This window comes from Gekko japonicus, unplaced genomic scaffold (assembly GCF_001447785.1).
Source record: "Gekko japonicus isolate JY-2015 unplaced genomic scaffold, Gekko_japonicus_V1.1 scaffold2056, whole genome shotgun sequence".
NCBI classification, from domain to species: Eukaryota; Metazoa; Chordata; class Lepidosauria; order Squamata; family Gekkonidae; genus Gekko; species Gekko japonicus.
Window position 1 is genome coordinate 81856 of NW_015177081.1, and position 27699 is coordinate 109554.

The following is a 27699-nucleotide window of genomic DNA, read 5'->3' on the forward strand; positions in this document are numbered from 1 at the left end:
TCCACTTCCGGGAGAAAGGGAGCACGGGAAGCTGCTCTTCTTCCCGTTGAGGGGTGGCTGGGGGGGTCACCTCTGTGCAATTGGAGGGCGCAATAAAACCTGCTGGCTGCGTCCCCCCCCCCCCCAAAGACTGGTCTGTTCCACGTGCGAGATGTGAGAGAGGGGCTGGGGCTCAGTGGAAGAGCCTCTGCTTGGCATGCAGAAGGCTCAATCCCTGGCATTTCTAGTTAAAAAGGACTAGGTGACATGAAAGACCTTCGCCTCAGACCCTGGAGAGCCCCTGCCAGTCTGAGCAGACAAGACTGACTTCTTCGATGGACCAGGGGTCTGATGCAGCACAAGGCAGCTTCGTCTGTGTTCACGGGTGTGAGCCATCCCCATTGTGCCTTAGGGCTCAGAGTGCTCTGATCTGCCGCCTCTCCTTTTTGTGTTGGAGCTGCGCATTCGTAAGATGGCCATTTGCCTGCCTTTGTCTTTCAGCATCTGAAATCACTCCAATTATAAGTACAGAAGGGATCACTTTCTAGCTGTATCTGAAGAAGTGAGCAGCGACCCGCGGAAGTTGCCACAACTCTTGTTAGTCTTTATGGTGCTTCTGGACTCTTGCCCTTTTCTGCTGCTTACGAGGCTGGTTTGGGTGGGCTTCTCTCCTCTCTTAACCCCCACCCTTTTCTCTGTGGAGGCTGGGAACCTTTGTGGCCGCTGGATCTGTGCCGTTAAGTGCGCCCTCGTGGCAGTGCGGCCGATTGGGCTGTAGGGGGCGATGCTGCTCTTCTTGACCTTGCTTTCCGACCTGGAGTGTGGAGCACGTGTTGCTTCTAGGGCTCAAGGGTACACAATCGGTGATTCATTAGTCTCCCTTGCTCTCTTCAGCATGGAATTTGTAGCTGCTGCTGTCTTTCTTTTTCTTCCTTAAGCAAGGCTGGGCCATTTCTGTAGGTCCTCCTGGCAGTACTTGAGTACGGTTTACTCCTGAGATACTGATATCTGCTTTCTTTAAAGATAGATTCAGGTGGGTCACCGTTTTGGTCTGAAGCAGCAGAGCAAAGCTTGAGTCCAGTGGCACCTTTCAGACCCACAAAATTTAATTCTAGGTTTAAGTTTTTGTGTGCATGGGCAGATTGGCCTAATGGATTTGCACTATGTATCTGAGAAAGAGAGTTTTGATTCCTGAAAGATTATACTGGAATAAGTTAGGGGAGGGGCTGTGGCTCAGTGGAAGAACTTCTGCTTTGTATGCGGAAGGTCCTAGGTTCAATCCACAGCATCTCCAATTAAAAGGATCAGGTTAGGGTGATGTGAAAGACCTCTGCCTGAGACCCTGGAGAGCAGCCAATCTGAGTAGACAATACTGGTTTTGATGGACCAGTGGTCCAATTCAGTATAAAGCAGCTTCATGTGCGTTCAAACTCTGTTAATCTCTAGACTGCCGCTGGACACCTGCACTGTTTTGTAGTAAGTTCTGTTAATTCATTTATCCTTACTTCTATGTTGAACGCTGGGGAGGACGTACTTCAGTGCATTGTATTTACCTCAGAGGTTTCTAGTTGCCTCTTTCTCCTACATTGTCAGTAGCACTGTCCATGGTATTTTAATTTCCTTTTTATTTAAAATATATATATATTTGGATGACTTCAGTTGCTTTTTGCAAGTTATCTCAAGCTCATGTAGCTGTAAATACAAAGCTCATAGCATAGATTTTTTTCCTGCTCTGGAGTATAGTTCTGTGAGGTTGACTTATCTTTTTTCCCTAACTTGTTTTTATAGAAATGCTGCGTTTACCAACAGTGCTTCGCCAGATTCGGCCAGTTTCGAGAGTTCTGGCCCCACACCTTACACGAGGCTATGCAAAAGAGGTTAAATTCGGGGCAGATGCTAGAGCTCTTATGCTACAGGGAGTGGACCTCCTAGCTGATGCTGTAGCTGTCACCATGGGGCCAAAGGTATTGAAATCGTGTTACTTGTATTATGTTAAACCTTGCGTGAAATGGCTGCCACTTGAAGGAATTACAGCAAGATCCAGGCATCTTGCAGACACTTGAGGTACAGATAATCTGCAACAAAGCCCTTTTAAGCTCAGTGATTTCATGGGAGAGATAATGGGCGTAAAAAGCACTTAACTTTGACTGGATTATGCCACAGGTGCCATGATTAATATAGTAGTGGGGGTAGCCAGACAGTCTCCTAACCTTAAACAATTTCTTACAACAGTGTCCTTCCTGTCATGGATACGGACTCTGGAACAAAGGCCAGCCACAAAACAAGATGCCGACTCTGTCTCCGTGTTCATTTTGACAGCATAATTACTAGACCATGTCAGGTGCCTTTACTTGTTCATCTTCCAGGGCTAGATACCCTATCAAGTGTCAGCAGGGTCCTTCCACCTTGTACATGGGACAAAGAAGTCAGTCCCTACTTAAAAAAAATTAATAGACATAAATCTGACATTACAAATCACAACATTCAAAAACCAGTGGGAGAATATTTTAATCTTCCAGGTTATTCCATTGCTAATCTAAGGCCCCGGTCACATGGGCCGGATATCGCGGGGGGGGGGGCGGCGTGGCTAATTGCCACGGCGCAGTTTGATCCGTGATTATCTGATCAGATGCGCTGGCGGCACTACACGGGTCCTTCCCTTAGAGCCGGCGGGGAAAGCCGCGCGCCAGCACGATCACACCGCAGGCATCCTGTGGCAAACCGTTTGCCAGTACTTTGGAGGTACTACTTTTTTATTGCGTGTTTTCTGTGGTAAGCCACCGGTTGGCCACGGGTGCGCTCCACTTCCCAGATGTTGGGGTGTGATCGCGCGCGGATAATCCACCCTCCACCCGTGGCTCTCCCACAGCAAATTTGCTGTGTGGATGGGGCCTAAAAGTGGCAGTCCTCAAACAGAGACTTTTCAAGGGGAGAATATAACATGATATTGCTGAACTTGAGTTCATTTACAAATTCAGAACAACGGTCCTCCTATTGGGATATTTGGTTAATCTAGCAGAGTTTTGCTCAGTCATAGAAGCATCATACTGAGTGCAGTACATAAATCGCCCAAGAAGAGAGATTGGATTTATACCCCGCCCTTCACTACCCGAAGGAGTCTCAGAGTGGCTTACAAACTCCTTTCCCTTCCCCTCCCCACAACAGACACCCAGTGAGGTGGGTGGGGCTGAGAGAGCTCTCTCGAAAACTGCCCTTGAGAGAACAGCTCTGAAAAAAACTTATGACTGACCCAAGGTCATACATTGCAAAAAAAGGTAAACTTACATTTATTCGAGTAGATCCAGTTCACATTCAGGTTGCAGTCGAAAGGAGAGAAAGGAGCTCAATCTAAAGGGTATTTTCCCTATCACCAATGGCCAGCTTGTCAGGAATTGTGTGTGTGGGAGTATGTGGCCATTGTATCTGCAGGAGAGACCTGCAGAGACATGTGTCTTCATGGAAGGCCACGTGAAAGCAGTGAGAGGACAAAGTGTGAGAGAGGAGGAGTCAGAGGGCGGCTCCCAGGTTAAGACAAAGCGAGGCATCCCATTCAAGGAGATAAATGCCTATACACACTTGATGTAGCACCCCTCAATGTCCAAGCATGCTGAGTCACTCCAAACCTCTCCCCCTAGGACTGAATAGGGACACAGGATTCTTGTCCCACTAGAGATGCTTATTTTCTGCCTCTTAAGCATTTCTTCTTTGCTCTAATCAAGCTGATTACACTGTGCATTGAACCCCTGCATCCCGTTCCTCTTTATGCAACCCCCTCCCACCTTCTGACTGGAATATGAGGTCTCCGGGATCTCCTTTGTGTCTGACAAAGAGAGGTTTGACTCTCAGAACGTTAAAACCAAAAGCTTGCCGGCCTCGAAGGTACTTCTGGACTTGGATCTAGACAATTAAAGTAGCTTGCAATATCAACTGTGTAATTTGACACATGCACGCTCATGGAGGTGAATTAGACTTTGAAGCCAGGAGAGCATGTAAATCAAATATGTACCTTTTGCTTGCTGCTTTCTTTCTCTCTCACACACACACCTGTGTTTTAGTACAGTCTTAAGCACTGGTACATCTTTCTATGGCCATCTTAGCACTTCAGCGGCTTGGGAAGGGTGTTCCTCTGCTTAGGATTGCCCTGTTAAAGGCCATTTAAAGGTTTTAAGGCGGGAGAAGCCAAGCTGCGTGCCCAGCAAGAAGCTTCAGGGAACTGGGCCTGGGCGGCCACTGCCCCCATAAAGCAATATGGGGCGCTGTGTGTCCCTTCTCTCCAATGGGCAACTGGACTTAATGTTCATGTTGTTACCAAAATTAAAACGTTTTTAAAAAGAAGGAGTTGGCGAGGCTGCGCAAGCTTCTGTGGGGGCCTTGCCCAGATTTCTAACAGGGTTTGTTGTTCCAAGGAGGGCGGCGACAAGGATTCTCTCTCCGTATTTGACCTCCTGTTGTGCTGGGGACACAGGACAGGCACAATGGCCGGTTTGTGCTTTTCCCTTAGCATCCAGGGCCCAAAGAAAGCAGCACGAATGGTAGGGGAGAGGGAGCAGTGGACTGACCACTATTCACGCACTTTTAATAGCATTTTAATACAGCCTCGTTTTTGCTTGGAAGACACCTGTTGAAGAGGTCGCACTGTGGGAAACGCTAAACTCTCAGTTCTTGCAATCTGATGGAAAACTGTATCCACCTTATTAGTAGTTTGGATCTAAAACTGCTTGCGGGTAACCTCACACTTTTAATCCTGTTATTCCAGGCTTGGGTGATGCGTTTTACGGCACTGCCCCAGTCCCAACGCACATTCTTTTCGATTTCCAAGGCCCCCCATGTTTGGTCACGTGCCCACTTCCACTCTTATCTCATCCCTTTAAGCTCCCTTTTCCTATTTTGTGTGCTCATATAAGGTCACAGCTGGCTTTTTGTTTGACAGGAGCCGCTGCATTTGTTAAGGAGTCCAGAGGAGGTGTAATCTCTTCCTATCTCATGCTGAGCATAGAAACGTTTTAAAAAGCAAACAACCAGCAAGACATTGATTTCCAAGACTCGTTGCTGAGGAGACTCCCACAGTTGTCCTGGGTTTCAGCCAAGAGTGATATAGAAACATAGATCTGGAAGGGACTTCAAAGGTCATCTAGTCCAACCCCCTGCACAGTGCAGGAAATTCACAACTATCCCCCCCCCCTTTTCCCCAGTGAGACTTGCTCTATGCCCAAAATAATCTCCAGGATCACTGGTCCATCTGGCCTGGAGGAAAATTCCTTCCCCAAAATGGGGATCGGTATTACCCTGGGCATGTAAGGAAGGGCCATGAGAGCTTAGCACTGACTCATCTCTTCCTGCTCTGCCTCTCGCAGTCTGCCTAAGTGCACAAAACCAGCATTGCTGCCAGATGGCCATTTAGCCTGTGCTTAAAAACCTCCAGCGAAGGAGAGCCCACCACCTCCCGAGGAAGATTGTTCCACTGAGGAACCCCTCAGTCAGGAAGCTCTTCCTGATGTTTAGCCAAAGACGCTTACGATTTAATTTCAATCCCTTGGTTCTGATCCGACCTTCTGGGGTAACAGAAAACAGCTCCACTCCATCCTCTTTTAAATATTTGAAGAATATTTAACAGGCTAAACAGACGCAGCTCCTTCAACCTTCCCTCATAGGCCTTGGTCTCCAGACCTCTCCCCATCTTTGTTGCCCTCCTTTGGATGCGTTTCAGCTTGTCAACATCCTTCTCAAATTGCGGTGGCAAATAACAACACAATACTCCACGCGAAGTCTAACCAGAGCAGAATAAAGTGTTGCCATTGCCTTATGTGATCGGGACAACATAGATCTGTTGATTCAGCCCAAAATCACATTTGCCTTCTTAGCTACCTCATCCCATTGCTGACTCATGTTCAGTGTATGGTGTGCTAAGATCCCTAGATCTTTTTCGTATGTACTACTGTCAATACAAGTCTCCCTCATCCTATAATTAGGTGTTTGATTTAGCCCAGTTTTCCATCCTTTTTCAAATGCAATGTTTTTATTTTCTTATTTAACAATAACAACAATACTAATAATAACACAGAGTTAGCTTTTCACCAGTACAATTGATAAAATTGTAATAAAGTAAAGTACATAACAATATCTCATTGTTTCGAGATCATCCCGTATCTTCATTTTGTCCTCTGTATTTGCCGCTCCTCCCAATTAGTATTGTTTGCAAATTTAGTGACCAACCCCTTTATTCCTTCGTTCAAGTCATTTATAAAGATGTTGAACAACACAGGGCCCAAGATAGATCCCCGAGGCACTCCACTTGTTACTCCTCTCCAAGAGGGTGAGGAAACCATTAACAAGCACTCTTTGGGTGTGATCTGTCAATCAGTTACAAATCCACCTACCAGTAATAGGATCTAGACCACATTTTACCAACTTGTCAACCTGAATATCATGTGGAACCTTATCAAAAGCCTTACCAAAATCAAGATAACTTATGTCCACAGCCTTCCTCTGATCCAACAAGGTAGTAACTGTCAAAAAAGGAGACAAAGTTAGTCTGACATGATTTGTTCCTGAGGAGCCCATGCTGGCTCTTAGTAATCATAGCCATTCTTTCTAAATGCTGAAGGACTGACTGATGATTTGTTATAAATCCTTTCCACGTAAAGACATCAAGCTGATGGGTTGGTAGTTACCTGGATCCTCCCTTTTCCCCTTCTTGAAGATGAGGACAGCATTTACCCACCTCCAGTTTACTGGCATTTCGCTCATTCTCCAAGAATGCTCAAAAATAATGGACAGAGGCTCTGAAAGTACACCTGCAAGTTCCTTTAGTACCTCTGGATGCAGTTTATCTGGCCCCGAGGACTTAATTTCATTTAAAGAAATTAGGTGTTTATTTACCACGCCACGCTTATCCTAGGCTGCAACTCCCTTCCCTCGTGTGCTCTTTTTGCCAGGTTGAGCATTTCCCCTGTAAGAGAAGACTGAGGCAAAGTAGGAATTGAGCAGTTCTGCTATATCTTCACCTGTTAAAATTTCACTTTCCTCTCCCCACAATGGGCCTACCACTTCCTTGTTCTTGTTCTTGCTCCGAACGTAACCAGAGAATCCTTTTTGTTAGGTTTAGCATCTTTTGCTAACTCAAGCTCATACTGAGCTTTAGCTTTCCTAATTCCCTCCCTACAAGCACTGGCTATTTGTTTATATTCATTCTTGGTTATATAGCCTTCCTTCCATTTCCTAAATTATTAGTCTTTTTAATTCTCAGATCTTTAGAAATTATTTATGGAGCCACCCTGGCTTCTTTGGGTTCCTCCTTTTTTTGTGTGTTCATTAGAATCATGGGTGATTGTGCCTTCAGTGTCTCGCTTTTAAGAAACTCCCACCCCTCTTGAACTCTCTTCCCCTTAAGTATTTCCAACCGTGGTAGTCAGCATAACTTTAAATCTGTTAAAATGAGCTCTTCTGAAGTCTAACTTTTACGTCTGACTAAGTACAGTTTTTCCTTTCCTCAAGATCTTAAATTCCAAAATTATGTGGTTGTCACTAGTCTGGGTGCTCACTACTTTCGCCTCATCAACCAGTTCTTTCCTTTTGGTGAGAACCAAGTCCAAGATAGTAGACCCCCTTGTTGCCTTCTCTACCTTCTGGAAAATGAGATTTCAGTAAATACCTATCAGGTCATAGTCTCTTTCCTGCGTTAGGACCTCAAGTTCCTCCTGCTTGTTTCCCATACTTTGTGCAAGGGGGTAGAGACATCGGGATCCATGGCTGATGTGCCCTGAGGGTTTCATTTCTGTGCTTACATGCAAATTAATGGGTCCCTGCATATGTGCCCTCTCTCTGCACATCTTATAGTGTTCTTATCTCCAGTTACTGGTATCATACTAGACTTTGAATTTTTGTCTCCCTCCCCCACAGGGATTAGTTTAAAGCCCTCCTTATCAGGTTTGCAAGGCTGTTTCCAGACACATTTTTCTCTGCCCTCATGAGGTCTCCTGACAGAAGACCTTCACCTTGAAAAGTGTAAGCCATGGTCTACAAAACCCAGCTTTTCCTGACAACACCATCTATATAGCCAGTTGTTTGTTTCCATTATTCTTCTCTCTGTTCTTAAGCCATGGCCTTCGACAGGAAGAATCGACAGAATCATAGCCTGTGCTCCCAGGTCCTTCACCTTTTTTACTCATAGTCTCTTTTAACATCAAGACATTTCACAACAGGAGCCCAAATTTTGGCCGGTTACCAAGATGAAACCAAAACCTGTTCCCCTTTGGTATTGCAAGATGTTGCAATCTCCTATGTATTGTCAGTTTCAGCAGTTCCAGGAAATTGTTCCTTGATATCCGCATAACAGACGTCAATCTGATAAATTCTGTTTACCTTTTCCTTCTAGATTCATAGCTCAGTGCAAATAAATATGAAAGGCCAACGCTTATTAAAAAATGGAAGATGTTGCAAGAGGTATGCAACTTCATAGCATGGTGCTTTCTGACGTTACTTTGCAGGGCAGGACAGTGATTATCGAACAGAGTTGGGGAAGCCCCAAGGTGACAAAGGATGGCGTGACAGTCGCCAAGGCGATCGACTTGAAGGACAAATACAAGAACATTGGAGCTAAGCTGGTTCAAGATGTCGCCAACAATACCAACGAAGAGGCGGGAGACGGTACCACCACTGCAACAGTGCTGGCTCGTTCGATCGCCAAGGAGGGGTTTGAAAAGATCAGCAAAGGAGCAAACCCCGTGGAAATCAGGAGAGGTAATGAGATGAGTAAGGTTGACTTGTGGCCGGTGGGTGCAGTGTCAGAATTTCGTTTACACTTTGAGCCCTTCAAAGTAGCTTGGCAAGCATCTTGACACTGGTCAGTGTGTTGCGCTAAAATGTTGTGCTTTGGTTTTCTTACTTTTTGGAATGACTGCTTCCTTAGCTCCAGATGGTCAGCCGTGTTGGTCTGAAGCGGTAGAACAAACGAAGGTGTGCCAGGCACACGCAAGCTCACACCCCGAATAAACCTTTTGTCGTGCTCAGGGTTGCCCCCAGGTCCGGAGTAACCAGTAGCCGTGTTGGGGTTTTAACGAGGAAGCAAGTGCCTCAGATTTGGAAGTGCTGGGGGTTGCGCCACGCCCCAGACCCCCTTCCTCAGAGTGATCACCTTTTACGTTCTCTCTCGATAGGCTAGGAGATCAGCTCTGAATTCCTCCCCGGCACTCTTCCGCTTCCTGTCTTTTATATCTTTCCCAGTCCCTTAGTGCCACCCCTTTCTGTGATCCCTAAACCTATAGGCTATCCCACCTGCCCATCACCGTGATCTCCTATCACATAGAGTTTCCCCTTCTATGGTCCCGCCCCCTGTATACTCAGCATTTCTAGCCTGGAACGGGGCTTGTAAGGGAGTGCCTACTTCCGGCAGAGATGTTGATACTCGATCCAGCATTCTCGTCGGCTACAACTTTCAGGGGTAAGGCGGGGATGTTCCACCTGGCTTTCTTTCAACCGGGCTCTTCCCTCCCCCTTCCGTAGCCGCAGAACGTGGTCCAGACTGGACCTTTCCTCCCGCCCCTTCTCTTCCACGCTTCTCCTGTAGCTCTGTGGATGCTGCGGGAGGGGTCTGGGTTCTCGGGAGCCCTCGGAACCACCCCCCTTGCAATCTCCGTTGGCTGCCGAAATTGTGGCCCCGGGTTCTTTGTAGCGTGCCGCGCCAGTCCTTTTTTGTTCTTAAAGGTGCCTCTGGACTCTAAATTTGTTCTACTTCCTTAGCCTGTTTGCCCGGGCTGAGTAGCATTTGCTGTAAGGCAAGCGTTTCGCCTTCCCCATCCTCTGTAGCTCCTCCATTTTGTGGCTCTTTTCCCTGCCCTCGATTCTGTAGCATCTCTCAATCCTGTCCCAAGAGTGAGCACAGGAGACCAGCAGCCCCCACCAGTTGAATCTGGATGGGCAGCAATCCAAGGACAGAGCCTCCTGGGTTAGGGCACCAGAATTATGCAGTTCCCTCCCTCCCCAGGGAGATTAATCTGTCGGTTCTATTATTGTTTTCCACCAGGGTGAAGACTTTTCTGTCTTATCTGGCAGACCCTGACTGGCTCTTATCTGTTTTATTTGCTTATGTTTTTTATTTCTATAGGGTGGTTTTAAAAGTTGAGTTTTACTTTCTTTTAGCTGTTCTCCACCTTGAGGGCCCTAGGCCGGCGCAAAGGTGGCGTACCAACTTTAAAAATAAATCCACGAAAGGGACTGCAAGGAAACAGGTGTCATGTCTTTCAGAGCTGCTTAAACCAACTTAGGATTGATTTGCTGTTACCTACATAGAAGGTTGATGAATCTGGGCATTCTTGTGTGTTTTTTCTCAGGGGTGATGCTAGCTGTAGATGCTGTCATTACCGAACTGAAGAAACTGTCCAAACCTGTCACGACACCAGAAGAAATTGCTCAGGTAACGCCAGCTCCTTCCAAACACGCATTTACTTTCTCCATCGTTGCTTGCGCCAGGTGGGCAGAGACTGCTCCGAATGTACCGCTTTATTTTGTCATAGTTTATTTCTTTTTAAAATACTGAGGAGTCAGACCCTTTGCTTGCACTTACCCATGTTGTCATCAGTGCCGTCATGCCTGTGGCTGTGTTGTTAGGCATTTCTATCCTTTTGAAGACAATGGGTTTTTTGCTACCAACTTCAAGCTGACTGACTTGTTTGTTTTTGCAGGTTGCCACAATATCTGCAAATGGAGACAAGGAAATAGGCAACATAATTTCTGACGCTATGAAAAAAGTCGGACGAAAGGGTGTTATCACGGTGAAGGTTAGTATTGAGGGTGTTTGCGTGTGCACGCCTATGATCGTGCCTCTTTCATGGACTGACAATTTTTTTATATACTAAAAAATTATTTCCCAAAAAGATACATTTCTCTTAATACAAAACATTATTAAATGTACATAAACTTTTTAATAACAATCCTACTTAACAACAACATGACTGACAATTTCTTAACGATGCTAGTTGTTAAAACACTTTAAAAATCACCATGCAGTAAAGACTAAAGTAGCTTTTATTAAAAAAAAAAAAAGATATTGCCATTTCTGGAATAGAAGGCTCAGTGCTGTTGAAAAGTGCCGTCAAGTCACAACCAATGTTCCCTCTAAGCTGTGGAGCCTTGTGAGCAAAAATTCTACTTTGTGAGCTCCTGGCATTAAAGTTGTGAGCGAGCGATTTGGCTGCTGCATGAATTAGTTTGCCCTGGAGCCATCCTTCCTAAGACAAAAATGTGTGAGTCAGAGGCTAAAAAGCTGTGAGCTAGCTCACACTAACTCAGCTTAGAGGGAACACTGGTCACAACTGACTTATGGTGACCCCTGGTGGGGTTCCAAGGCAAGAGACATTCAGAGGTGGTTTGCCTTTGCCTGCCTCTGCGTCACGACCCCGGTCTTCCTTGGAGGTCTCCCATCCAAATACTAACCAGGGCTGACCCTGCTTAGCTTCCGAGATCTGATGCTGTTGGGCTGGCCTGGGCATGCTCAGTAGTACTGAATTATCTTTCTAAAATATAGATTGGACACTATAGGCTTATCGTCTGCATCGTCTGGGTGACAGGGTTGCTAATGATGGGGAAGGCCCTTGAGCAAATAGCGTGACAGTGGGGAAGGAATGGCTGGAGCGGGAAGAGAGACTTTAGCTCAGAGATCAAGAAGCAATTGATACGTAGCGTCCTTTCAACAGATTTTATTGATTTTTGCTCAAACAGGATGGGAAAACACTGAACGATGAGCTGGAAATCATTGAAGGTATGAAGTTCGACCGAGGGTACATCTCCCCCTACTTCATTAATACAGCCAAAGGTAAGTTGAACAGGTGTCTCACTGGGGCCAACTAGATTGGACTCACCCTTTAGTTTCAGTTGATAGTTCTTAAGTTAGCTTAAAAACAGTGTGTGAATCTCAAAATACTCAACTAAAGCGAGTTCAAAGAGTCCTTGTATACCAGGAACCTTTCAGAGTCTTCTGTAATTAGCAGAGGTGGTGCTTTTTAAAACAAGAGGCAGAAGAATATGGCTGTGTTTTGGAGCAGAGGATGCGCTGCTGGTTTGATTGGCATTCGAGCTTTGTTCATAAGCCTCTGTGTTTTTGCGCGAATTATTTGGGAACACAGTTTAATGGCATTCCTTCCCTTTACAGGACAGAAGTGTGAATTCCAAGACGCTTACATTTTACTCAGTGAAAAGAAGATTTCCAGTGTTCAGTCCATAGTACCAGCTCTTGAGATTGCCAATAATCACCGTAAGCCTTTAGTTATTATTGCTGAAGATGTTGATGGGGAGGCCCTCAGTACCCTCGTGTTAAACAGGTAGGCTTGAAACCGGTTCGTTGTTACCCCTAGTCCTTTCCCACTCTGCCAGAAGCTATACATTCTCTCGATATTGACCCTCACCAGGTATCCTCACGGATTTCGGCGGGACTTGCTTCCAAGCAAACATGCTTCGGAGAGCAGCCCTGGCCTTTTGAGTATTGAACTTTTAAAGTTGCTGTGTGCAGATTTGGAAGAGCAGAGCAAGCCGGGGGAGGAGGGGAAATCCAGCAACACCTCAGTGCTGGTCATGACAGTGAAATTAATGGGGTGGCAGAAGCTGGCATTGAATGGCTAGTGAAGGTGGGAGTGGATGTTGATCATAAGTTCAGTATAAACTTGTGTAGGATTTGCAAGTTAGAACAGAACTAGCACTGTCAACTTTATATAAATTTAAGCTCCAGGTTGTTTCTACTACATAGGCCGTTCTGGCGAAAATCTTACGCCAACACAAATGGTTGTGGTATGTCAGACCTGAAGTATCCACAGCCGGGTATTCTGATCAGAGATACGCTTGTTCTTTTTCCTCCTCAGACTGAAAGTTGGTCTACAGGTTGTCGCTGTGAAAGCACCAGGTTTTGGTGACAACAGAAAAAATCAGCTCAAAGATATGGCAATCGCCACTGGTGGCGCAGTAAGTAAACATTAAAGTGTCTCGAGTCCTGACTAGAGCTCCTTGTGGACTAAGGCATAGCTCTGGCACATGATTTGGCACTGACGTGAGCAAGCCGCTTCCCTTTTATGCTCACTGGACCAGAAAACTGGCTTGACACAGAACTGGGATGGGATGCGAGCTGATCAAAATCCCAATTTAGGCTGACGGGGTCTGAACTTGCAGAGGCTGAGATGGAAAAAGATCTCGGGGTCGTAGTGGAAAGAGCTCGACGGAAGCGTCAACCCAGCGTGCAGCAGTGGCGAAAGAGGCAATCTTTATGTTAGGGGTTATGAGGAAAGGGATTGAGAATAAAACGGCTGATGTTGTCATGCCCCTGTAGAGACCTATGGTGGGGCCTCATTTGGAGTGCTGTGTACAGTTCTGGTCACGGCATCTCCAAAAGGACACTGCAGAGCTGGGAAAAGGGCAGAGGAGGGTGACCAAGAGGATGAGGGGGTTGGAGCACCGTCCCCAGGAGGAAAGGCGGAAGAGTCTCTGGGACTGTACAGTTTAGAGAGGACTAAAGGGGGGGGGGACATTCATTTATTTATTATATTTTTATCCCGCCCTCCCTACGAACAGGCTCAGGGCGGCTAACAAACAAGGGCACTGTGTGCCAAGTATAAAACATTAAAACACACAAAAACAGTCATTTTATCAAAATTAAAGTACTCAGTGACTTTAATATTAATCGTTTAGTCAAATCAGTCAAGTAAAGATGGTGATCAGTAGATGTTACTCAAGCCCGAATCGGCAGTACCACTCCATCAGAATACTGTAACTCAATCTTATAGTGGGCCATCGCTCTTATAATGGACCATCTCAGTGCCCCATGTTCCTATGAGCTAGCTGGTGGTGGTGGCGGCGGCTCCTAATTAAAAGCCTGGCGGAAGAGCTCCGTCTTGCAGGCCCTGACCTCCTCGGAGCTCGTTCCACCAAGTAGGGGCCGCCACTGAAAAGGCCCTGGCCCTGGTTGCCACAAGCCTGGCCTCCCTGGGGCCTGGAATCACCAGTCGATGTTGAGCCCCCGACCGTAGTGCTCTCTGGGGTATCAGTGGGGAGGTTTATAAAATTATGCATGAGGTGGAAGTGGAACGAGTTGACAAAGGGAACTTTTTCTTCCTCTCCCAAAAGACTGGAACTCGAGGGCATCCAGTGGAGCTGATGGGCAGTAGGTTCAGAATGAACAAAAGGAAATACTACCTGACACAGAGAGTGATTAGAATGTGGGATTTGCTGCCAGAGGACATAGTGATGGCCCCAGGCATAGGCAGTTTTCAGAGGGTTCAATAGATTCATGGAGGATAAGTCTGTCAGTGGCCCCTTGCCACAGTGGCTGAGGGGAACCTCCCAGGCCCTCATCCTCTGAATCCCAGGGCCAGAAGGCAACCTCAGGGGAAGGCCTTGGCCTCTATGCCCTGTTGTTAGCTGTCCAAAGGAACTGGGTGGCCACGGTGGGAGATAGGATGCTGGACTGGATGGGCCTCTGGTCTCTGATCCAGAAAGGGCTCTTCTTATGATGTGAAAGTGGGGGAGTAGGTGGGAGTCAGAGGCCTGTTTTCCAGAGTCAGCCCGTATTTTGTGCTGAGGAATAATCGTTGTTGCAGAACTGTGAACACCAGTAATGCAGAGCTTCTCATCTGTGCCTCACTAATCATATTCATTAATGTGGCCTGCTGATCTACAGATGAAGAGCAGCCTTTCCAATTAGTCAGGCACCTTAAAAGAAATAAAAACAGTGCAAATTCAGTGTTCAACACAGAGACTGCATAGTTGTCAAGGGTAGTGTAAACAGGAGAGCTGTTGTGCAAAGATGAAATTGTTTGTAAGTCACAACAACCTGGGAGCCCTGTTCACAAGTTATAATGAACACACTTGGAATCCAGGTAGCGTGTACACTTGATTTTTATATGTGCCTTCAGTAATTTTCTCGTTGCATTCATGATATGCACAGCTGAATTTTTATTCAGGTATGTGAGCAGGGCTCCTGGAATTTACAGCATTTTCCTAAGCATAGTTGCTGAGTCTCACTGAGTTCTGCATGCTGACTTCCTAGTCAGCATGTATAAGAATTGCAGCCTCGGTAACCCTTCTCTCTCCTCTAGAAACCACAGATTGGTGGTTCTTCCAGCAGTTTGGTCTAGTGGTTAAGAGCGGTGAACTCTAATCTGGAGAACCGGGTTTGATTTCCCCACTCCTCCAGATTCGGCCAGCTGGGTGACCCTGGGCCAGTCCCAGGTCTCTCAGAGCTCTCTCAGCCCCACCTATGTCACAGGGTGTCTGTTGTGGGGAGAGGAAGGGGAAGGAGATTGTAAATCGCTCTGAGTGAAGGGCAGAGTATAAATCCACCTCTTTTTCTTCTTTCGTGACTGATGGGTTGGGATTTTGCAGACTCTGATACAATGAGTTTGGTCCTTGAGCTTTTAATGTTTCCTGTTCCAGGTGTTTGGGGAGGAAGGCTTGACCCTAAATGTTGAAGACATTCAGCCTCACGACTTTGGTAAAGTTGGAGAAGTCATTGTGACAAAAGACGATTGCTTGCTGCTTAAAGGGAAAGGGGATAAAGGTGCCATCGAAAAACGCATTCAGGAAATAATTGAACAGCTGGAAGTGACAAACAGTGAATACGAGAAGGAGAAGCTGAATGAACGCCTGGCTAAACTTTCTGACGGAGTCGCTGTACTAAAGGTACATGTCCTTATGAGTGAGTGTGTGTGTGTGTCTGTCTGATCTTAATTGCATACACACACACGCCACTCTACAGTCAGAGCTCTCAGTTCTCGTTTGCATGGGAGGTTTGAGGAACACCTTGTAGGCACTAATGTGGGTGTCATGATCTGGGCTGTGCCACCAGAGGCCTACTAGGTCCAGGGAGCCTGGCTAGCAGTAGGTGAGGCTGGGCCTACAACTCCCAGAAGCCCCTGAGAGGTTTTGGAGCCAAAATTGACCAATAGGGAAGAAGAGGGCTGGGGAACTGAAGGGCTGGTGCCAGAGCAGAAGCTGTTCTTTCTTCCAGAGGGCAGAGCCGAAAGGAAGGCTGCTGCAGGAAGAAACCCTCATCCTGAGGGACGGGTGAGCAGTCTAAGGCCACTGCAGATCGCTAGGGACAGTAATATATTTAGACGCGTTGGGGCATTTGATTTCTTTTCTTCTCACCCACTTACTGTTCTTACTCTGCACCTTGTTGTTTGACCTCTTATAACATAAACCTTTTCCTTGTTTCACTCTGCCTGGTCCTCACGCCTGTTATTCGGCCAAAAGGGAGGTCTGAAGGTCTCAGGAGGGTGCTCTGGGCCTTCTCAAGGGAACCTCTATCCAGAGTGATGGCAGCGTCAGGTGACACCCCACCTGAGCCGTGACAGTGGGTATCCCAGTCTTGCCATGGGGGGAGGGGGGTAGTGTCAGTGTCAGTACCAGAAAACTCAACGTGATTTTGGCTATTGCTGAAAACTGTAAAGGGGGGGGGGGGCGTCGGCAAATGCTACTATAACTCTGAACGACAACATTCTGAGTGATCTCCAGCCCTCACCTGGAGATTGGACACATTTTACCTCAGAAGAGCAAAACTGTTTAGAATGTTAGAGGTAGAAGCCAATCAAGTCGCATATGCAAACGACCTCTGTGTTCCGAGGCAAAGGCCAATGAGGCTGCATATGCAAATAAACTCTGTGTTCTGACTGGCTATGGGGGGGGGAGAGGAACAGCAAACTGTTTAGAATGTTGGAGGCAGGACTCAGGCAAAGCAGCCAGTGGATAGGGAGACCCTCTGAATGACAGATCAGAGAGCGAACTGATTTTGGAGCGTGTTGGAATGTTCTAGAGAAGTGCCACCACCAATGTTCCCTCTAAGCTGTGGAGTCTTGTGAGCCAAAATTCTACTTTGTGTGCTACTGGCATTAAAGTTGCGAGCGAGCGATTTGGCTGCTGCATAAATGAATTTGCTCTGGAGCCATCCCTTCCTGAGCGAAGACAAAAATGTGTGAGCCGGGGGCCAAAAAACTGTGAGCTAGCTCACGCTAACTCAGCTTAGAGGGAACACTGGCCACCACCATTCGGCTTTTATTTATAAGGGAGATAGGGAGCTTTGGGTGGCCTTTGAAGCTGTGTGCCATTCATTCCTGTTCTTTAAAAAAACCTGTGGCTTTTTTAACTGACTGTGTTGTTTGGAGCATCAAGCAGCAGATAGTGTGGAAGACTGATGCCTTCATGAACACGGCACTTTTGATTGTGGTCCTTTGCCAAGACCTTAGACTTGCACAACTAGGACTGTTTCCCCAGAGAAGATAGAAAGAAAAACTGTACAGGGCCAGCTTAAAATAGTTCTCTGGAGCTTAGGTTTTTTTTTAAAAAAATCCATAAATATTCAAAATTTTGCAGTTAAGACTTGATAGGATAGTAAAGATTGCATACATTTCAATTTCCCCGCAAATTTCCATTTTTTTTTTCTGGTGGGGAAAGAACCCCTGGGGGGGGGGGGAGTGTAACGTGAGATGTAAAATTTCCAGAAATCTTACATCTCTAGTTACCGTTCAGATTTGTAATGAAGACACTACAGAACTCTTTGACCAATGGATAAGGCAGCGTCGTAGCAAAAATACATGGCGCTGAGATGGGGTCTATTTAGTATTCAGCTCAGCTGGGATCACAGCTTGCCTCAGCTTGCCTCAGTTTGCCTGAACATGGAGACAAGTCAGTTGCTTAAGAACTGCAGAAAACTCTGAATGGACACGAAATTAGCGGCCAGTTCCCTGGCTTCAAGGTGAGATTTGCTCCAGCAGAGCACCGTCTGTAACACCAACTTTGATAATCACGCAGCTGTCGCTTCGTGCAACGTATTGTGTTAGTCTTGTGGGCAGACATCAGAAGCTTTGCAACAGAATATTCAGTCATGGGGGGGGGGGCGCCTTAGATGACCTTGGAGGAACATTCTGTCCTGGGTGGAGGAGACCTTGTCAGGCGGGTGCCATCAATTAATGCAGCGTCAGAGACAGACGTCTGCTTGCTCCCTCGATCTGCTGTGCAGAAGGGGGGAATTGGCACATTTATCCCCCCCCCCCCCCCCAGCATTCATCATTAGTGTGTAGAATGAGACAGGCAGTCACCTGTGCGGCCGGGGGGTCCTCACCTTGCAGTCTGAAGTAAATAGTTTCCCAGACATTCAAAAAGCAGGAAAACTTTGAGACCTTCGAAAAACTGGCTTCTTTTTTTAATCTCAGGTTGGGGGAACAAGTGACGTTGAGGTGAATGAGAAGAAAGACCGAGTCACAGATGCCCTTAACGCCACACGTGCGGCCGTAGAAGAAGGCATCGTTCTCGGAGGGGGCTGCGCGTTGCTGCGTTGCATACCGGCACTCGACAACTTGACTCCACTCAACGAGGATCAGAAGATGGGTAAGTCAGTCGAGTTGTGAGATGAGTCCAGCCACGCTTTAGAATGTACTGCTCGCCTCTAGACCCAGGAATGTTTTTGTGTCTTCTTTCGGTTTCTCAAAAGATTAGCGTTGCTGTTCTGTGGTTTGGGTCTGGAGATTCCACCGCACAAGCAGAAGGCACCTCCAGTTGGGAGAGGGGGGTAGGAAATTTGGCCCAAGGAGATGAGAGCCATTTTATAAGCAAATGGTGCCTCAGGGATGCAGCTGGATTGTGGGGGCAATCCTCCACTGTGGAGAGCCAGTTTGGTGCAGTGGTTAAGTGCGCGGACTCTAATCTGGGAGAACCGGGTTTGATTCCCCACTCCTCCACTGGCACCTGCTGATGTGACCTTGGGTCAGTCACAAGCTCTGGCACAGCTGTCCTTGAAAAAGAGCAGTTTCTGTCAGAGCTCTCTCAGCCCCACCCTCCTCACAGGGTGTCTGTTGTGGGGAGGGGAAGGGGAAGGGGAAGGAGTTTGTAAGCCGCTCTGAGACTCCCAAGTGAAGGGCCATGGGGTATAAATCCAATCTCTTCTTCTTCTTCTTCCGGTGGTCGGAAAGCCCGCTTCTGCAAGATCAGCATCTTCCACTGAGCCCTTGAAAGCATCCGGCCTCAAGGGAAAGAATGGCATCACTCAGATTGTGGTGGTGGAGGGCTGCGGTGCAAGAGGCAAGGGGATCGGACCTAAGCCAGCGCCCAGCTTCCCAGGCTGTTTGTAGCCCTTGAGCGCAAGAACATGAGGGAAGCCAATGTTGGGTCAGGCCAGTGGCCCCTCCACTCCAACACTCTGCCATCAGGAGGTCCAGCAGTGGGGCCAGGACTCCAGGAGCCCTCCCACTGCTGTCCCCCCCCCCCTTCCCGGCACCAAGAATACAGTGTGCATCACCTGCCCCAGACCAAGAGTCCCTATCTATACCTTGTGGCTAATAGCCACTGATGTACCTCTGCTCCAGATGCTTATCTAATTCCCTTTTGAAGCCGTCCATGCTTGTAGCTGCCACCACCTCCTGTGGCAGTGAATTCCAAGTGTTAATCACTCTTTGGGTGAAGGAGGACTTCCTTTTATCTGTTCTAACCTGACTGCTCAGCAATTTCATGGAGGGCCCATGAGTTCTTGTAGAGAAAAGTACTTCTTTCTCCCCCTGCTTCATCCCGTGCATAATCTTATAAACCTCAATCCTGTCACCTCTTGGCCGTCATTTCTCCAGGCTAAAGAGCCCCAAGCGGTTTAACCTTTCTTCATAGGGAAAGTGTTCCATTGAAGAGAATGAAAAAAAGACAAGCACATTTTCTGCCTGTCTTTCCCCTTCGAGTGGCAGTATTTATATTATATTATATTATTTATATATATTGTGAGCTACCGGCATTAAAGTTGTGAGTGAGCAATTTGTGTACTGCCTAAATTAGTTTGCTCTGGAGCCATCCTTCTTCCTGAGCGAAGGCTAAAAAACTGTGAGCTGGAGGCTAAAAAAGTGTGAGCTAGCTCACACTAACTCAGCTTAGAGGGAACACTGGTTATATACCTACTGGTAGAAGTTCCGATGGATATGGCCGGTTGCCGATGGTTGGATGGCCGGCAGGTGGGAGACGGCAACCTCGGGGAGGCCATCTGTGGACGCCCGCGGCCTCAACCAAAAGCCTGGCAGAAGAGCTCCGTCTTGCAGGCCCCACGGAACTGAGTAAGATCCCGCAGGGCCCTGATCTCGATGGGGAGCCTGTTCCACCAGGTGGGGGCCAGGGACCACCAGGAGATGTTGATTAACAGAGCGTAACGCTCTCCGAGGCGTATAGGGGAAGAGGCGGTCCCTTAGGTATGTTGGTCCAAGGCCGTATAAATAGCAGCTGAGCACTGGGAAGAAATGGTTTTGATAGAGAAAACTGTGTGCGGAAGGTATGAAATGCATGGCTGGTCCAAATCCAAATGTGATATGTGGCTGCTGTTTACACTGTAAAAATGCTGAGAAAATCCACTTGCAGACACAAGAGTTGCATCGGCTTCCGTTCTCAGTGTGGGCTGAATTTCGTTGTATTGAACCATAAAATGTTTCTGTGAACATCGAAACGACACAGGCACGGATTGGAACGAGGAGTGTTTTGCTTCGTTCTCCAGGCATCGACATTATCAAGAGAACACTAAAAATCCCAGCAATGACCATTGCCAAGAATGCAGGCGTCGAAGGATCGCTGATAGTGGAGAGAATCATGCAGAGCCCCCCCGAGATCGGCTACGACGCTATGCTTGGTGACTTCGTAAATATGGTAGAGAAAGGCATCATTGACCCGACAAAGGTAACGCTCACATTCTTCCACAACTCATGTTGTTAGATCTGTCGGCCATGTTCGACACGGTCGACCACCAGTTGCTAGCCCACCGCCTTGCCAATGTGGGAATTCAGGGGCTCGCCCTTCAGTGGCTTGCCTCTTTTCTTCAAGGTTGGGGACAAAGGGTGGCGATAGGGGATCGGCGGTCCCAGAGGTGGCCTCTTGAATGTGGGGTGCCTCAGGGGGCGGTGCTGTCCCCGATGTTGTTTAATATCTATATGCGCCCCCTTGCCCAAATTGCCCGGAGTTGTGGGCTTGGGTGCCATCAATATGCAGATGACACCCAGCTCTATCTGATGTTGGGCGGCTGGTCGGACTCCACCCCGGATGACCTTCATCTGGCGTTACAGGCCGTGGCTGGTTGGCTCAGACTGAGTCGGCTGAAACTAAACCTGGCAAGGATGGAGGTCCTGGGCCTGAGCCGGATCGGTGCGGGGTTGGGGCTCCCTCTCCCGACCTTCGACAGGGCGCCTTTGGTGTCAACAGCGGAGGTTAGGAGTTTGGGTGTACTCCTGGACTCATCTTTAACGATGGAGGCCCAAGTGGCAGCCACTGCCAAGTTGGCTTTTTACCATCTTCGGCTGGTGCAGCAGTTGGTTCCTTTCCTCGACCGGGATGACCTGGCTACAGTGATTTATGCGACGGTCACCTCGAGGCTAGACTACTGTAACGCGCTCTACATGGGGCTGCCTTTGTCGCAAATTCGGAAGCTGCAGCTAGTGCAGAATGCTGCAGCCAGGCGTTGATGGGTCTCACTAGACGGGACCATATCCGGCCTGCACTGAAAGCGCTGCACTGGCTGCCAATGGCGTACCGGATTCGCTTCAAAGTGCTGGTTTTGACCTTTAAAGCCCTATATGGCCAGGGTCCAGCTTACCTTAGGGACCGCCTCTCCCCGCATGTTCCCCCAAGGGCACTACGGTCGGGGACGCAAAATCTCCTGGACATTCCAGGCCCCAGAAACATCTAATTTGCAGTTACCAGGGCCAGGGCGTTCTTGGTGGCGGCTCCTACCTGGTGGGATGAGCTCCCACAAGAGATCCAGGCCCTGCGGGACTTGGTGCAGTTCCACAGGGCCTGTAAAACAGAGCTCTTCTGCCAGGCCTTTGAATAGGAGCCACTGCCGCCATCATCATGTTGCCACTGTCCCCCTTATTGGTCCCGCAAATTGACCACCCCCGCAGCGGGGACTGTTGGGGGTGCGAGACGTGCCTGGCAGAGGTCAACGATGTGTGGACGTATGTTGTTGCTGCTATGTTGATTGTTGTTAGTATTTTTAGAACCCCATCTTGAATCTTATAGTTAACTAATTTTGGAGCACCGTAAATTTTAGTGTACTGTAGTTATTGTATTTTATATTATTCTGTACTGTTTTAAAGTTTTAACGTGGGCATTCGTGCCCCTTGTGAGCCGCCCTGAGTCTTCAGGGAGGGCGGGATATAAATTTAAAGAGAAATAAATTTAATTTTTTTAAAAAAATTCTTACGTGACTAGAGCTGGCGTATTACCATTGCACTGAACAGAGTTTGAGTCCAGTGACGGCTTTTAAGACCAGCAAAGTTTAATTCCGGGTGTAAGATTTTGTGTGCATGCACACAAAAGTTTTATACCTTGAATACAACTTTGTTTGGTGGAGTGGTTAAGTGCGCGGACTCTAATCTGGGAGAACTGGGTTCGATTTCCCACTCCTCCACTTGCAGCTGCTGGATTACCTTGGGCAAGCCACAGTTCTGTCAGCTGTCCTTGAAAGGGCAGTTCTCTCAGAGCTCTCTCAGCCCCACCCACCTCACAAGGGTGTCTATTCTGGGGAGGGGAAAGGAAAGGAGTTTGTAAGCCACTCTTGAGACTCCTTTGGGTAATGAAGGGCGGGGTGTAAATCCAATCTCCTCCTCTTCTTCTAAAGGTGCCACTGGACTCAAACTTTGTTCCCTTGCTTCAGGCCAACATGCTGTCCACCTGCAATCATTGCATCGTGTGTTTCTCGACTTTCTTTTCAGGTCGTGAGAACCGCTTTGATGGATGCAGCTGGCGTCGCTTCCCTCCTGTCTACAGCTGAAGCCGTGGTGACGGAGATCCCGAAAGAGGAGAAGGAAGCTGCCATGGGGGGTATGGGGGGCGGCATGGGAGGGGGCATGTTCTAATCATCCTGGGGGGCTCGACGGATGTGCATCATGAACTATAACAATTGTGACTTGACAGTTGACACTTCAGGTCTTTGAGGGGCAGGGCGGCGGAGAGTGACTGCAGAAGGGGGCGGTGTTCAAAGAATCATTGTAACGTTCGTTACTGGATTTCAGTTGACACACGTATAATCGTTTACGGCCATTGTCCATGCTAAGCAGATAATTTATTTTGTACTTTGAATAAAAAGACATTTGTACATTCCTGATACTGGATGCAAGATCTGTGTACCAGTGTGCTCTAAACACAAATTAGCAGCAGCACGTCAAACAGGTCTGTCTGAATCAGAATTTATTGGTGCCTGCTATTGCTAAGAAATCCGAAAGCCATTGTGTGCAGAACAGAATTGACGAGGGGGAAATGTGTACAAAGTAGACAAATATACAATTATGTGACAACTTTATGTAATAAAAGATTGTTCAGAGATATGAAATGTTACTTAACTTATTCACAGAACATGGAATTAATCCTGTTTACCGGAGAGCCGAGAGGTAATAGTTCAGTTCATAAAATGCTCATTTTTCTCGAGGTGCAGTAAGGTTTAACCTTACTGAGGATGACACTGTCTTTTGGATGGGATCCTGTATGCCATTAACTTGTTCAAGTAGGAAAAGAGTTACCTTTTCAACACGAGGTCAGAACAGACACCCACAGAAGACTAGTTGCTCCATTGAGAGAGCCTGACCCAAATCCCCTCCTCTCTTAAACACTTTTTATTGCAAGACTTTAGAGTCAGCTTTTATTTTTGTACTGCACCAAGTACCATTTAGAGGACTGTGAACAGTCTTATTGCAAGTCGTTTATCAGCCTGGAAGGAGAGAACTCCCGAGTCCCCTTTTAAGAACAGAGTTGGCTGGGACAAGAGGGGTTCACCCCAGCATGAAAACCAGAAATGGGTGGCGAGGGCTTCCCACCTTGTGGAAAGAGAAAGGGATCCCCAGGAAGAGGTGAGCCATGACTCACAAAAGCTCCTCCCCTGCCACAAATTGTGTTGCTCACTAAGGTGCTACTGGACACTTGCTCTTTTCTGCTCCTACAGACTAACACGGCTACCCCTCTTGCTCTAACACAACCCTAGTCACTGTAAAAGTAAATTGATTTTTCCCTCCTTTGCCGCCATCCTTGCATAAAGGAAGCACAAAGGAATAGCCCTGTGCTCAGATGCTATCTGAGAGTGGCTTCCCATTCCGTCCCGGGAGTTCAGCTTTCGTCGGGGCAGCCCTTCTTTTCCCTGCTGCGTCGGCTTGTCGCTAAATTTATAAACACCGAAGGAAGCTTCTTGCTGTCTTTGGGACAGCGTCCCCTCCCGCTAGACGCACTGGTCTAGACACCTGCTTTTAAAGCCTGGCCTAACTTCTCGAACTGATCCGTTCTGAGGACAGACATTTCCATGATGGCTATGCTGCTTAGAAAAGGGGGGGCTGTCATGTCTGATGGGCACTGGTGTCAGGGAGGGGGGAGATGGCGGGGCCATGGGGGAAAGTAGCAATCAAAACCCTCATGTTTGAGAACAGTTGAAATATTCTAACAAGGCTGTACCATAAATTTTATTGATCGGGCACTGTTTTATGAAAGGCCACTCCACCCCCTCCCGTACACCCTCCTGTAACTTGCAGCTAACTGCCTTAAAAAAACTGGTTTATAATCTTGCTCAGAGCAAACATTTCCATCTCAAGGAGATTCCCTTATTAACTTTAATTTACAATGGGGTGTGCTGTCAGCTCCACGGGCTGTCAGCCATTTATGGAGGTCCTGCACCAGTCTGCGGTAACATTCTAGATTGCTTGATTATTTAACAAAACAGCCCTTTAACATTCATGCAGCGACGCGCACACTAGTGCTTTGCTGCCACTGTACAAGTCAAGAAACAGGCTTGCTCGCAAAACTGCCTTTGGTTTGTGTGAATAGTAAAAATAAATAAGTTTGAAAGACTAATAACTTAAAAACTTGACTGTAATAGTAAATAAAACACTGCAAAATAATAATAATAATAAGGCAGAAGAACTGCCAGTGCTGAGTCCGTTTATACAAACTGGCAAGATGGAGAAGGCAATTTTGGTGTAGACTGTAGCTGCCCTTCGGTCATGCTTATCAGCACCTTAAATTGCACTTGATTGAAACTTCTACATCATGTACATGCGCACTTCCTGTGCACGCTTTTGTACAGTAGTACACTATACATGATTGGCAAATGCCCCCGTGTAATTTGAGGCACACATGAAGATAAGTTTCATGTATGAACCAGATGTACAAATAATTTAACGTCGACTCCCCCCCCCCCCTTATGTCTGGTGCACTTCGTGAAACATCAGCTCGCGAGGTATGCTCGTCTCTGGACCGTACAGCTTGGAGGCCCTTCTTTCAAACGCTGCTACCATCTGCTTGACCACTTCGTCGAAGAACAGTGTGGCGAGCTGGGAGTGCAGGAGAGAGCGAAACTCGAAGGAGACCTGCAGAGGGAAGTCAGTGTGGGAGTTACTCTCTTGCAGAACGACAAAGGTGTGGAAACATTTCCGTGCGCACCTGTTTGCTCCTGAGCAGTTTGGCAGCCAGGGAGAAGAAGAGAAGAGATTAGATTTATACCCCGCCCTTCACTGCCCAAGGTGTCTCAGAGCGGCTTACAAACTTCTTTCCCTTCCCCTCCCCACAACAGACACCCTGTGAGGGAGGTGGGGCTGAGAGAGCTCTGACAGAAACGGCTCTTTTTCAAGAACAGCTCTTATCAGAACTACGGCTTGCCCAAGGTCATCCAGCCAGGTGCAAGTGGGGGATCAAACCCGATTCTCTCAGATTAGAGTCCGTGCACTTAACCACGACACCAAACTGGCTCTCAAGCAGAAATCACAAATCATTTCCGAGGGGAGCTGTGTTGGTTTGCGACAGAAAAGCAAGATCTGAGTCCGGTAACATCTTCGAGTCCAACAAGAACTTTCGGGGTGTACGATTCCGAGAGTCGACACTCCCTTTGTCTCTACTGTGCCTGAGAAGGGAGCTTTGACTCAAACGTTTACACGCTGAAACTCTTGCTGGTTTCTGCGGTGCCCTGGACTCAAGTCTAGAAGTTAACAGACTTTCAGATTACACCTGCGCGCAGATGGTTTTTAAAGTCTGGGTACAATGACTTCTACACAGAGCGTGGCCAGGGAGCTTTGAAGACATACACCGCTTATACACACACTGAATAATGCACCTTCAATCCACTTGAGTGATTCTTTGCAAGTGGCTTTTGCCGTCTGTCATGACCCCTAGTGGGTTCCCACCTTTTCTCTGCCACCACTCCCTCTAAGGTGAGTTCGTGTGGGCTAGCTCACAGTTTTTTAGCCTCCGGCTCGCATATTTTTGCCTTAGCTCAGGAAGGAGGGCTCCAGAGCCAACTAATTGATGCAGCAGCCAAATCACCCGCTCACAGCTTTGATGCCAGTAGCTCACAGAGTAGAATTTATGCTCACAAGACTCCACAGCTTAGAGGGAACATTGTTTAGGGTCCCTTGGGAAGGCCCAGAGTACCCTCCCCAGCCCAACCAAAATGCCCCTTTTAAGCCAAGAAATGTAGGCATGATGACCAGGCAGAGAACATGAAACAAATGGTTTATTAATACAGTAATGGGGCAAGGAAAACAAGACAAGGTGCTTAGAATATATAACAGTGTCTAAAGGAAAATAAAACAAATCTAACACGGCTACCTATTTCTCTTAACTGGTTACTATTCACGGCCCACAGCCTTTTATACCAGGCCTGTGCCTGTACTCACTCTGTCCCAAGTGAGGGATCTTTCCCCTCAGTTTAACTCTGTGAGAGAACAGAACGCAGTTCCACAGCCCACAATGTATAAGTCACAATCTCCTCATACAATCCCTTGACACCAATTGGTTACAACCGTCACCAAGCATTGTGGGGATTGTAGGCTGTGTCTGCTTTCCACTCCCACACACTCCCACACAGGTCTCCTGGGGCCTCGGCCTCACTAGGCCTTGTTTCCCAGTCCTACACATGTCATGACACCGTCTCACACAACAAAATCCAGTCGCAAAGTGCACTGAAAATGTATTATATAGTATGCGTGAAGGCACTTCACTCCGGGAAAAATCGGACAATCCATGAAAAAGAGAGAATGGCTTATAGAGTGCATAGGTGAAACTTGCACTTGTAAAACTTTATAAACTGCATGGTGAGACTTGCCTATCGCATAGTTCCAACACTGCAAATGAGCAAGGGTTAGTTCCTACCGTTATCGTGGACCCTTCAACAAAAAAAGCACCGGCCCACTCTTCGGAGAGGTGACCAGAGTTAAGGGAAGCCTCGCCAGCTCTTCGCACAGCTCTCCTGTGAGCAGTATTACTTGTGCGCACATTTTGTCAAACTGATAAGCTTATGTACTGTGAGTTTGCGGTACAGAACTCTCCCCTTCCTTCCTGCTTGGGAGAAGAAAGAGCTCCTGAGAACAGAGGGGCCCTTGAAAAGAGTGCAGGGTGACACGGGGCCCTTGGACACGGGCAGAAATCTCCCCCTCTCCCCCCAAAACAGCAGCAAGACGTTGGGCAAGGGAAACGTTTGCTGGCTCTCCTTCCTGCCACAGCACCCCCCCCCCCCCCGGCCCCCCCCCCGTTGCCAAGGGCACCCCCAGCCAGAAGAGATCTGTTCTGTGATCTCCTAAGAACAGAAGAATGCTGTTGCCAAGGGCACCCCCAGCCAGAAGAGATCTGTTCTGTGATCTCCTAAGAACAGAAGAAGAGCCCTGCTGGATCAGACCAGGGAGGGTCCATCTAGTCCAGCCTCCCGTCTCACACAGGGGCCAACCAGTTCCTCTGGAGGGCCAACAACAGGGCACAGAGGCC

General features: G+C 47.7%; 2 protein-coding genes across 2 annotated transcripts in view; one reads left to right on the top strand and one right to left on the bottom strand.

The window, feature by feature from the left end:
* HSPD1 (heat shock protein family D (Hsp60) member 1) overlaps nucleotides 1–24659 on the top strand; it is a 26280-nt gene extending 1621 nt beyond the window's left edge. Inside the window, exons 2-12 of the mRNA XM_015428258.1 lie at nucleotides 1768–1943; nucleotides 8466–8718; nucleotides 10308–10390; nucleotides 10659–10754; nucleotides 11695–11788; nucleotides 12125–12293; nucleotides 12828–12927; nucleotides 15391–15636; nucleotides 18165–18339; nucleotides 20471–20649; nucleotides 22680–24659. Of these exons, the coding sequence (XP_015283744.1) occupies nucleotides 1770–1943; nucleotides 8466–8718; nucleotides 10308–10390; nucleotides 10659–10754; nucleotides 11695–11788; nucleotides 12125–12293; nucleotides 12828–12927; nucleotides 15391–15636; nucleotides 18165–18339; nucleotides 20471–20649; nucleotides 22680–22823 (1713 nt within the window). The 5' untranslated portion in view covers nucleotides 1768–1769 and the 3' untranslated portion in view covers nucleotides 22824–24659. The remainder of the gene's footprint in view (nucleotides 1–1767; nucleotides 1944–8465; nucleotides 8719–10307; nucleotides 10391–10658; nucleotides 10755–11694; nucleotides 11789–12124; nucleotides 12294–12827; nucleotides 12928–15390; nucleotides 15637–18164; nucleotides 18340–20470; nucleotides 20650–22679) is intronic.
* An 87-nt stretch (nucleotides 24660–24746) lies between these two features.
* The window catches only part of COQ10B (coenzyme Q10B), a 17760-nt gene continuing 14807 nt past the window's right edge, over nucleotides 24747–27699 (bottom strand). Inside the window, exon 4 of the mRNA XM_015428256.1 lies at nucleotides 24747–25313. Within this exon, the coding sequence (XP_015283742.1) occupies nucleotides 25146–25313 (168 nt within the window). The 3' untranslated portion in view covers nucleotides 24747–25145. The remainder of the gene's footprint in view (nucleotides 25314–27699) is intronic.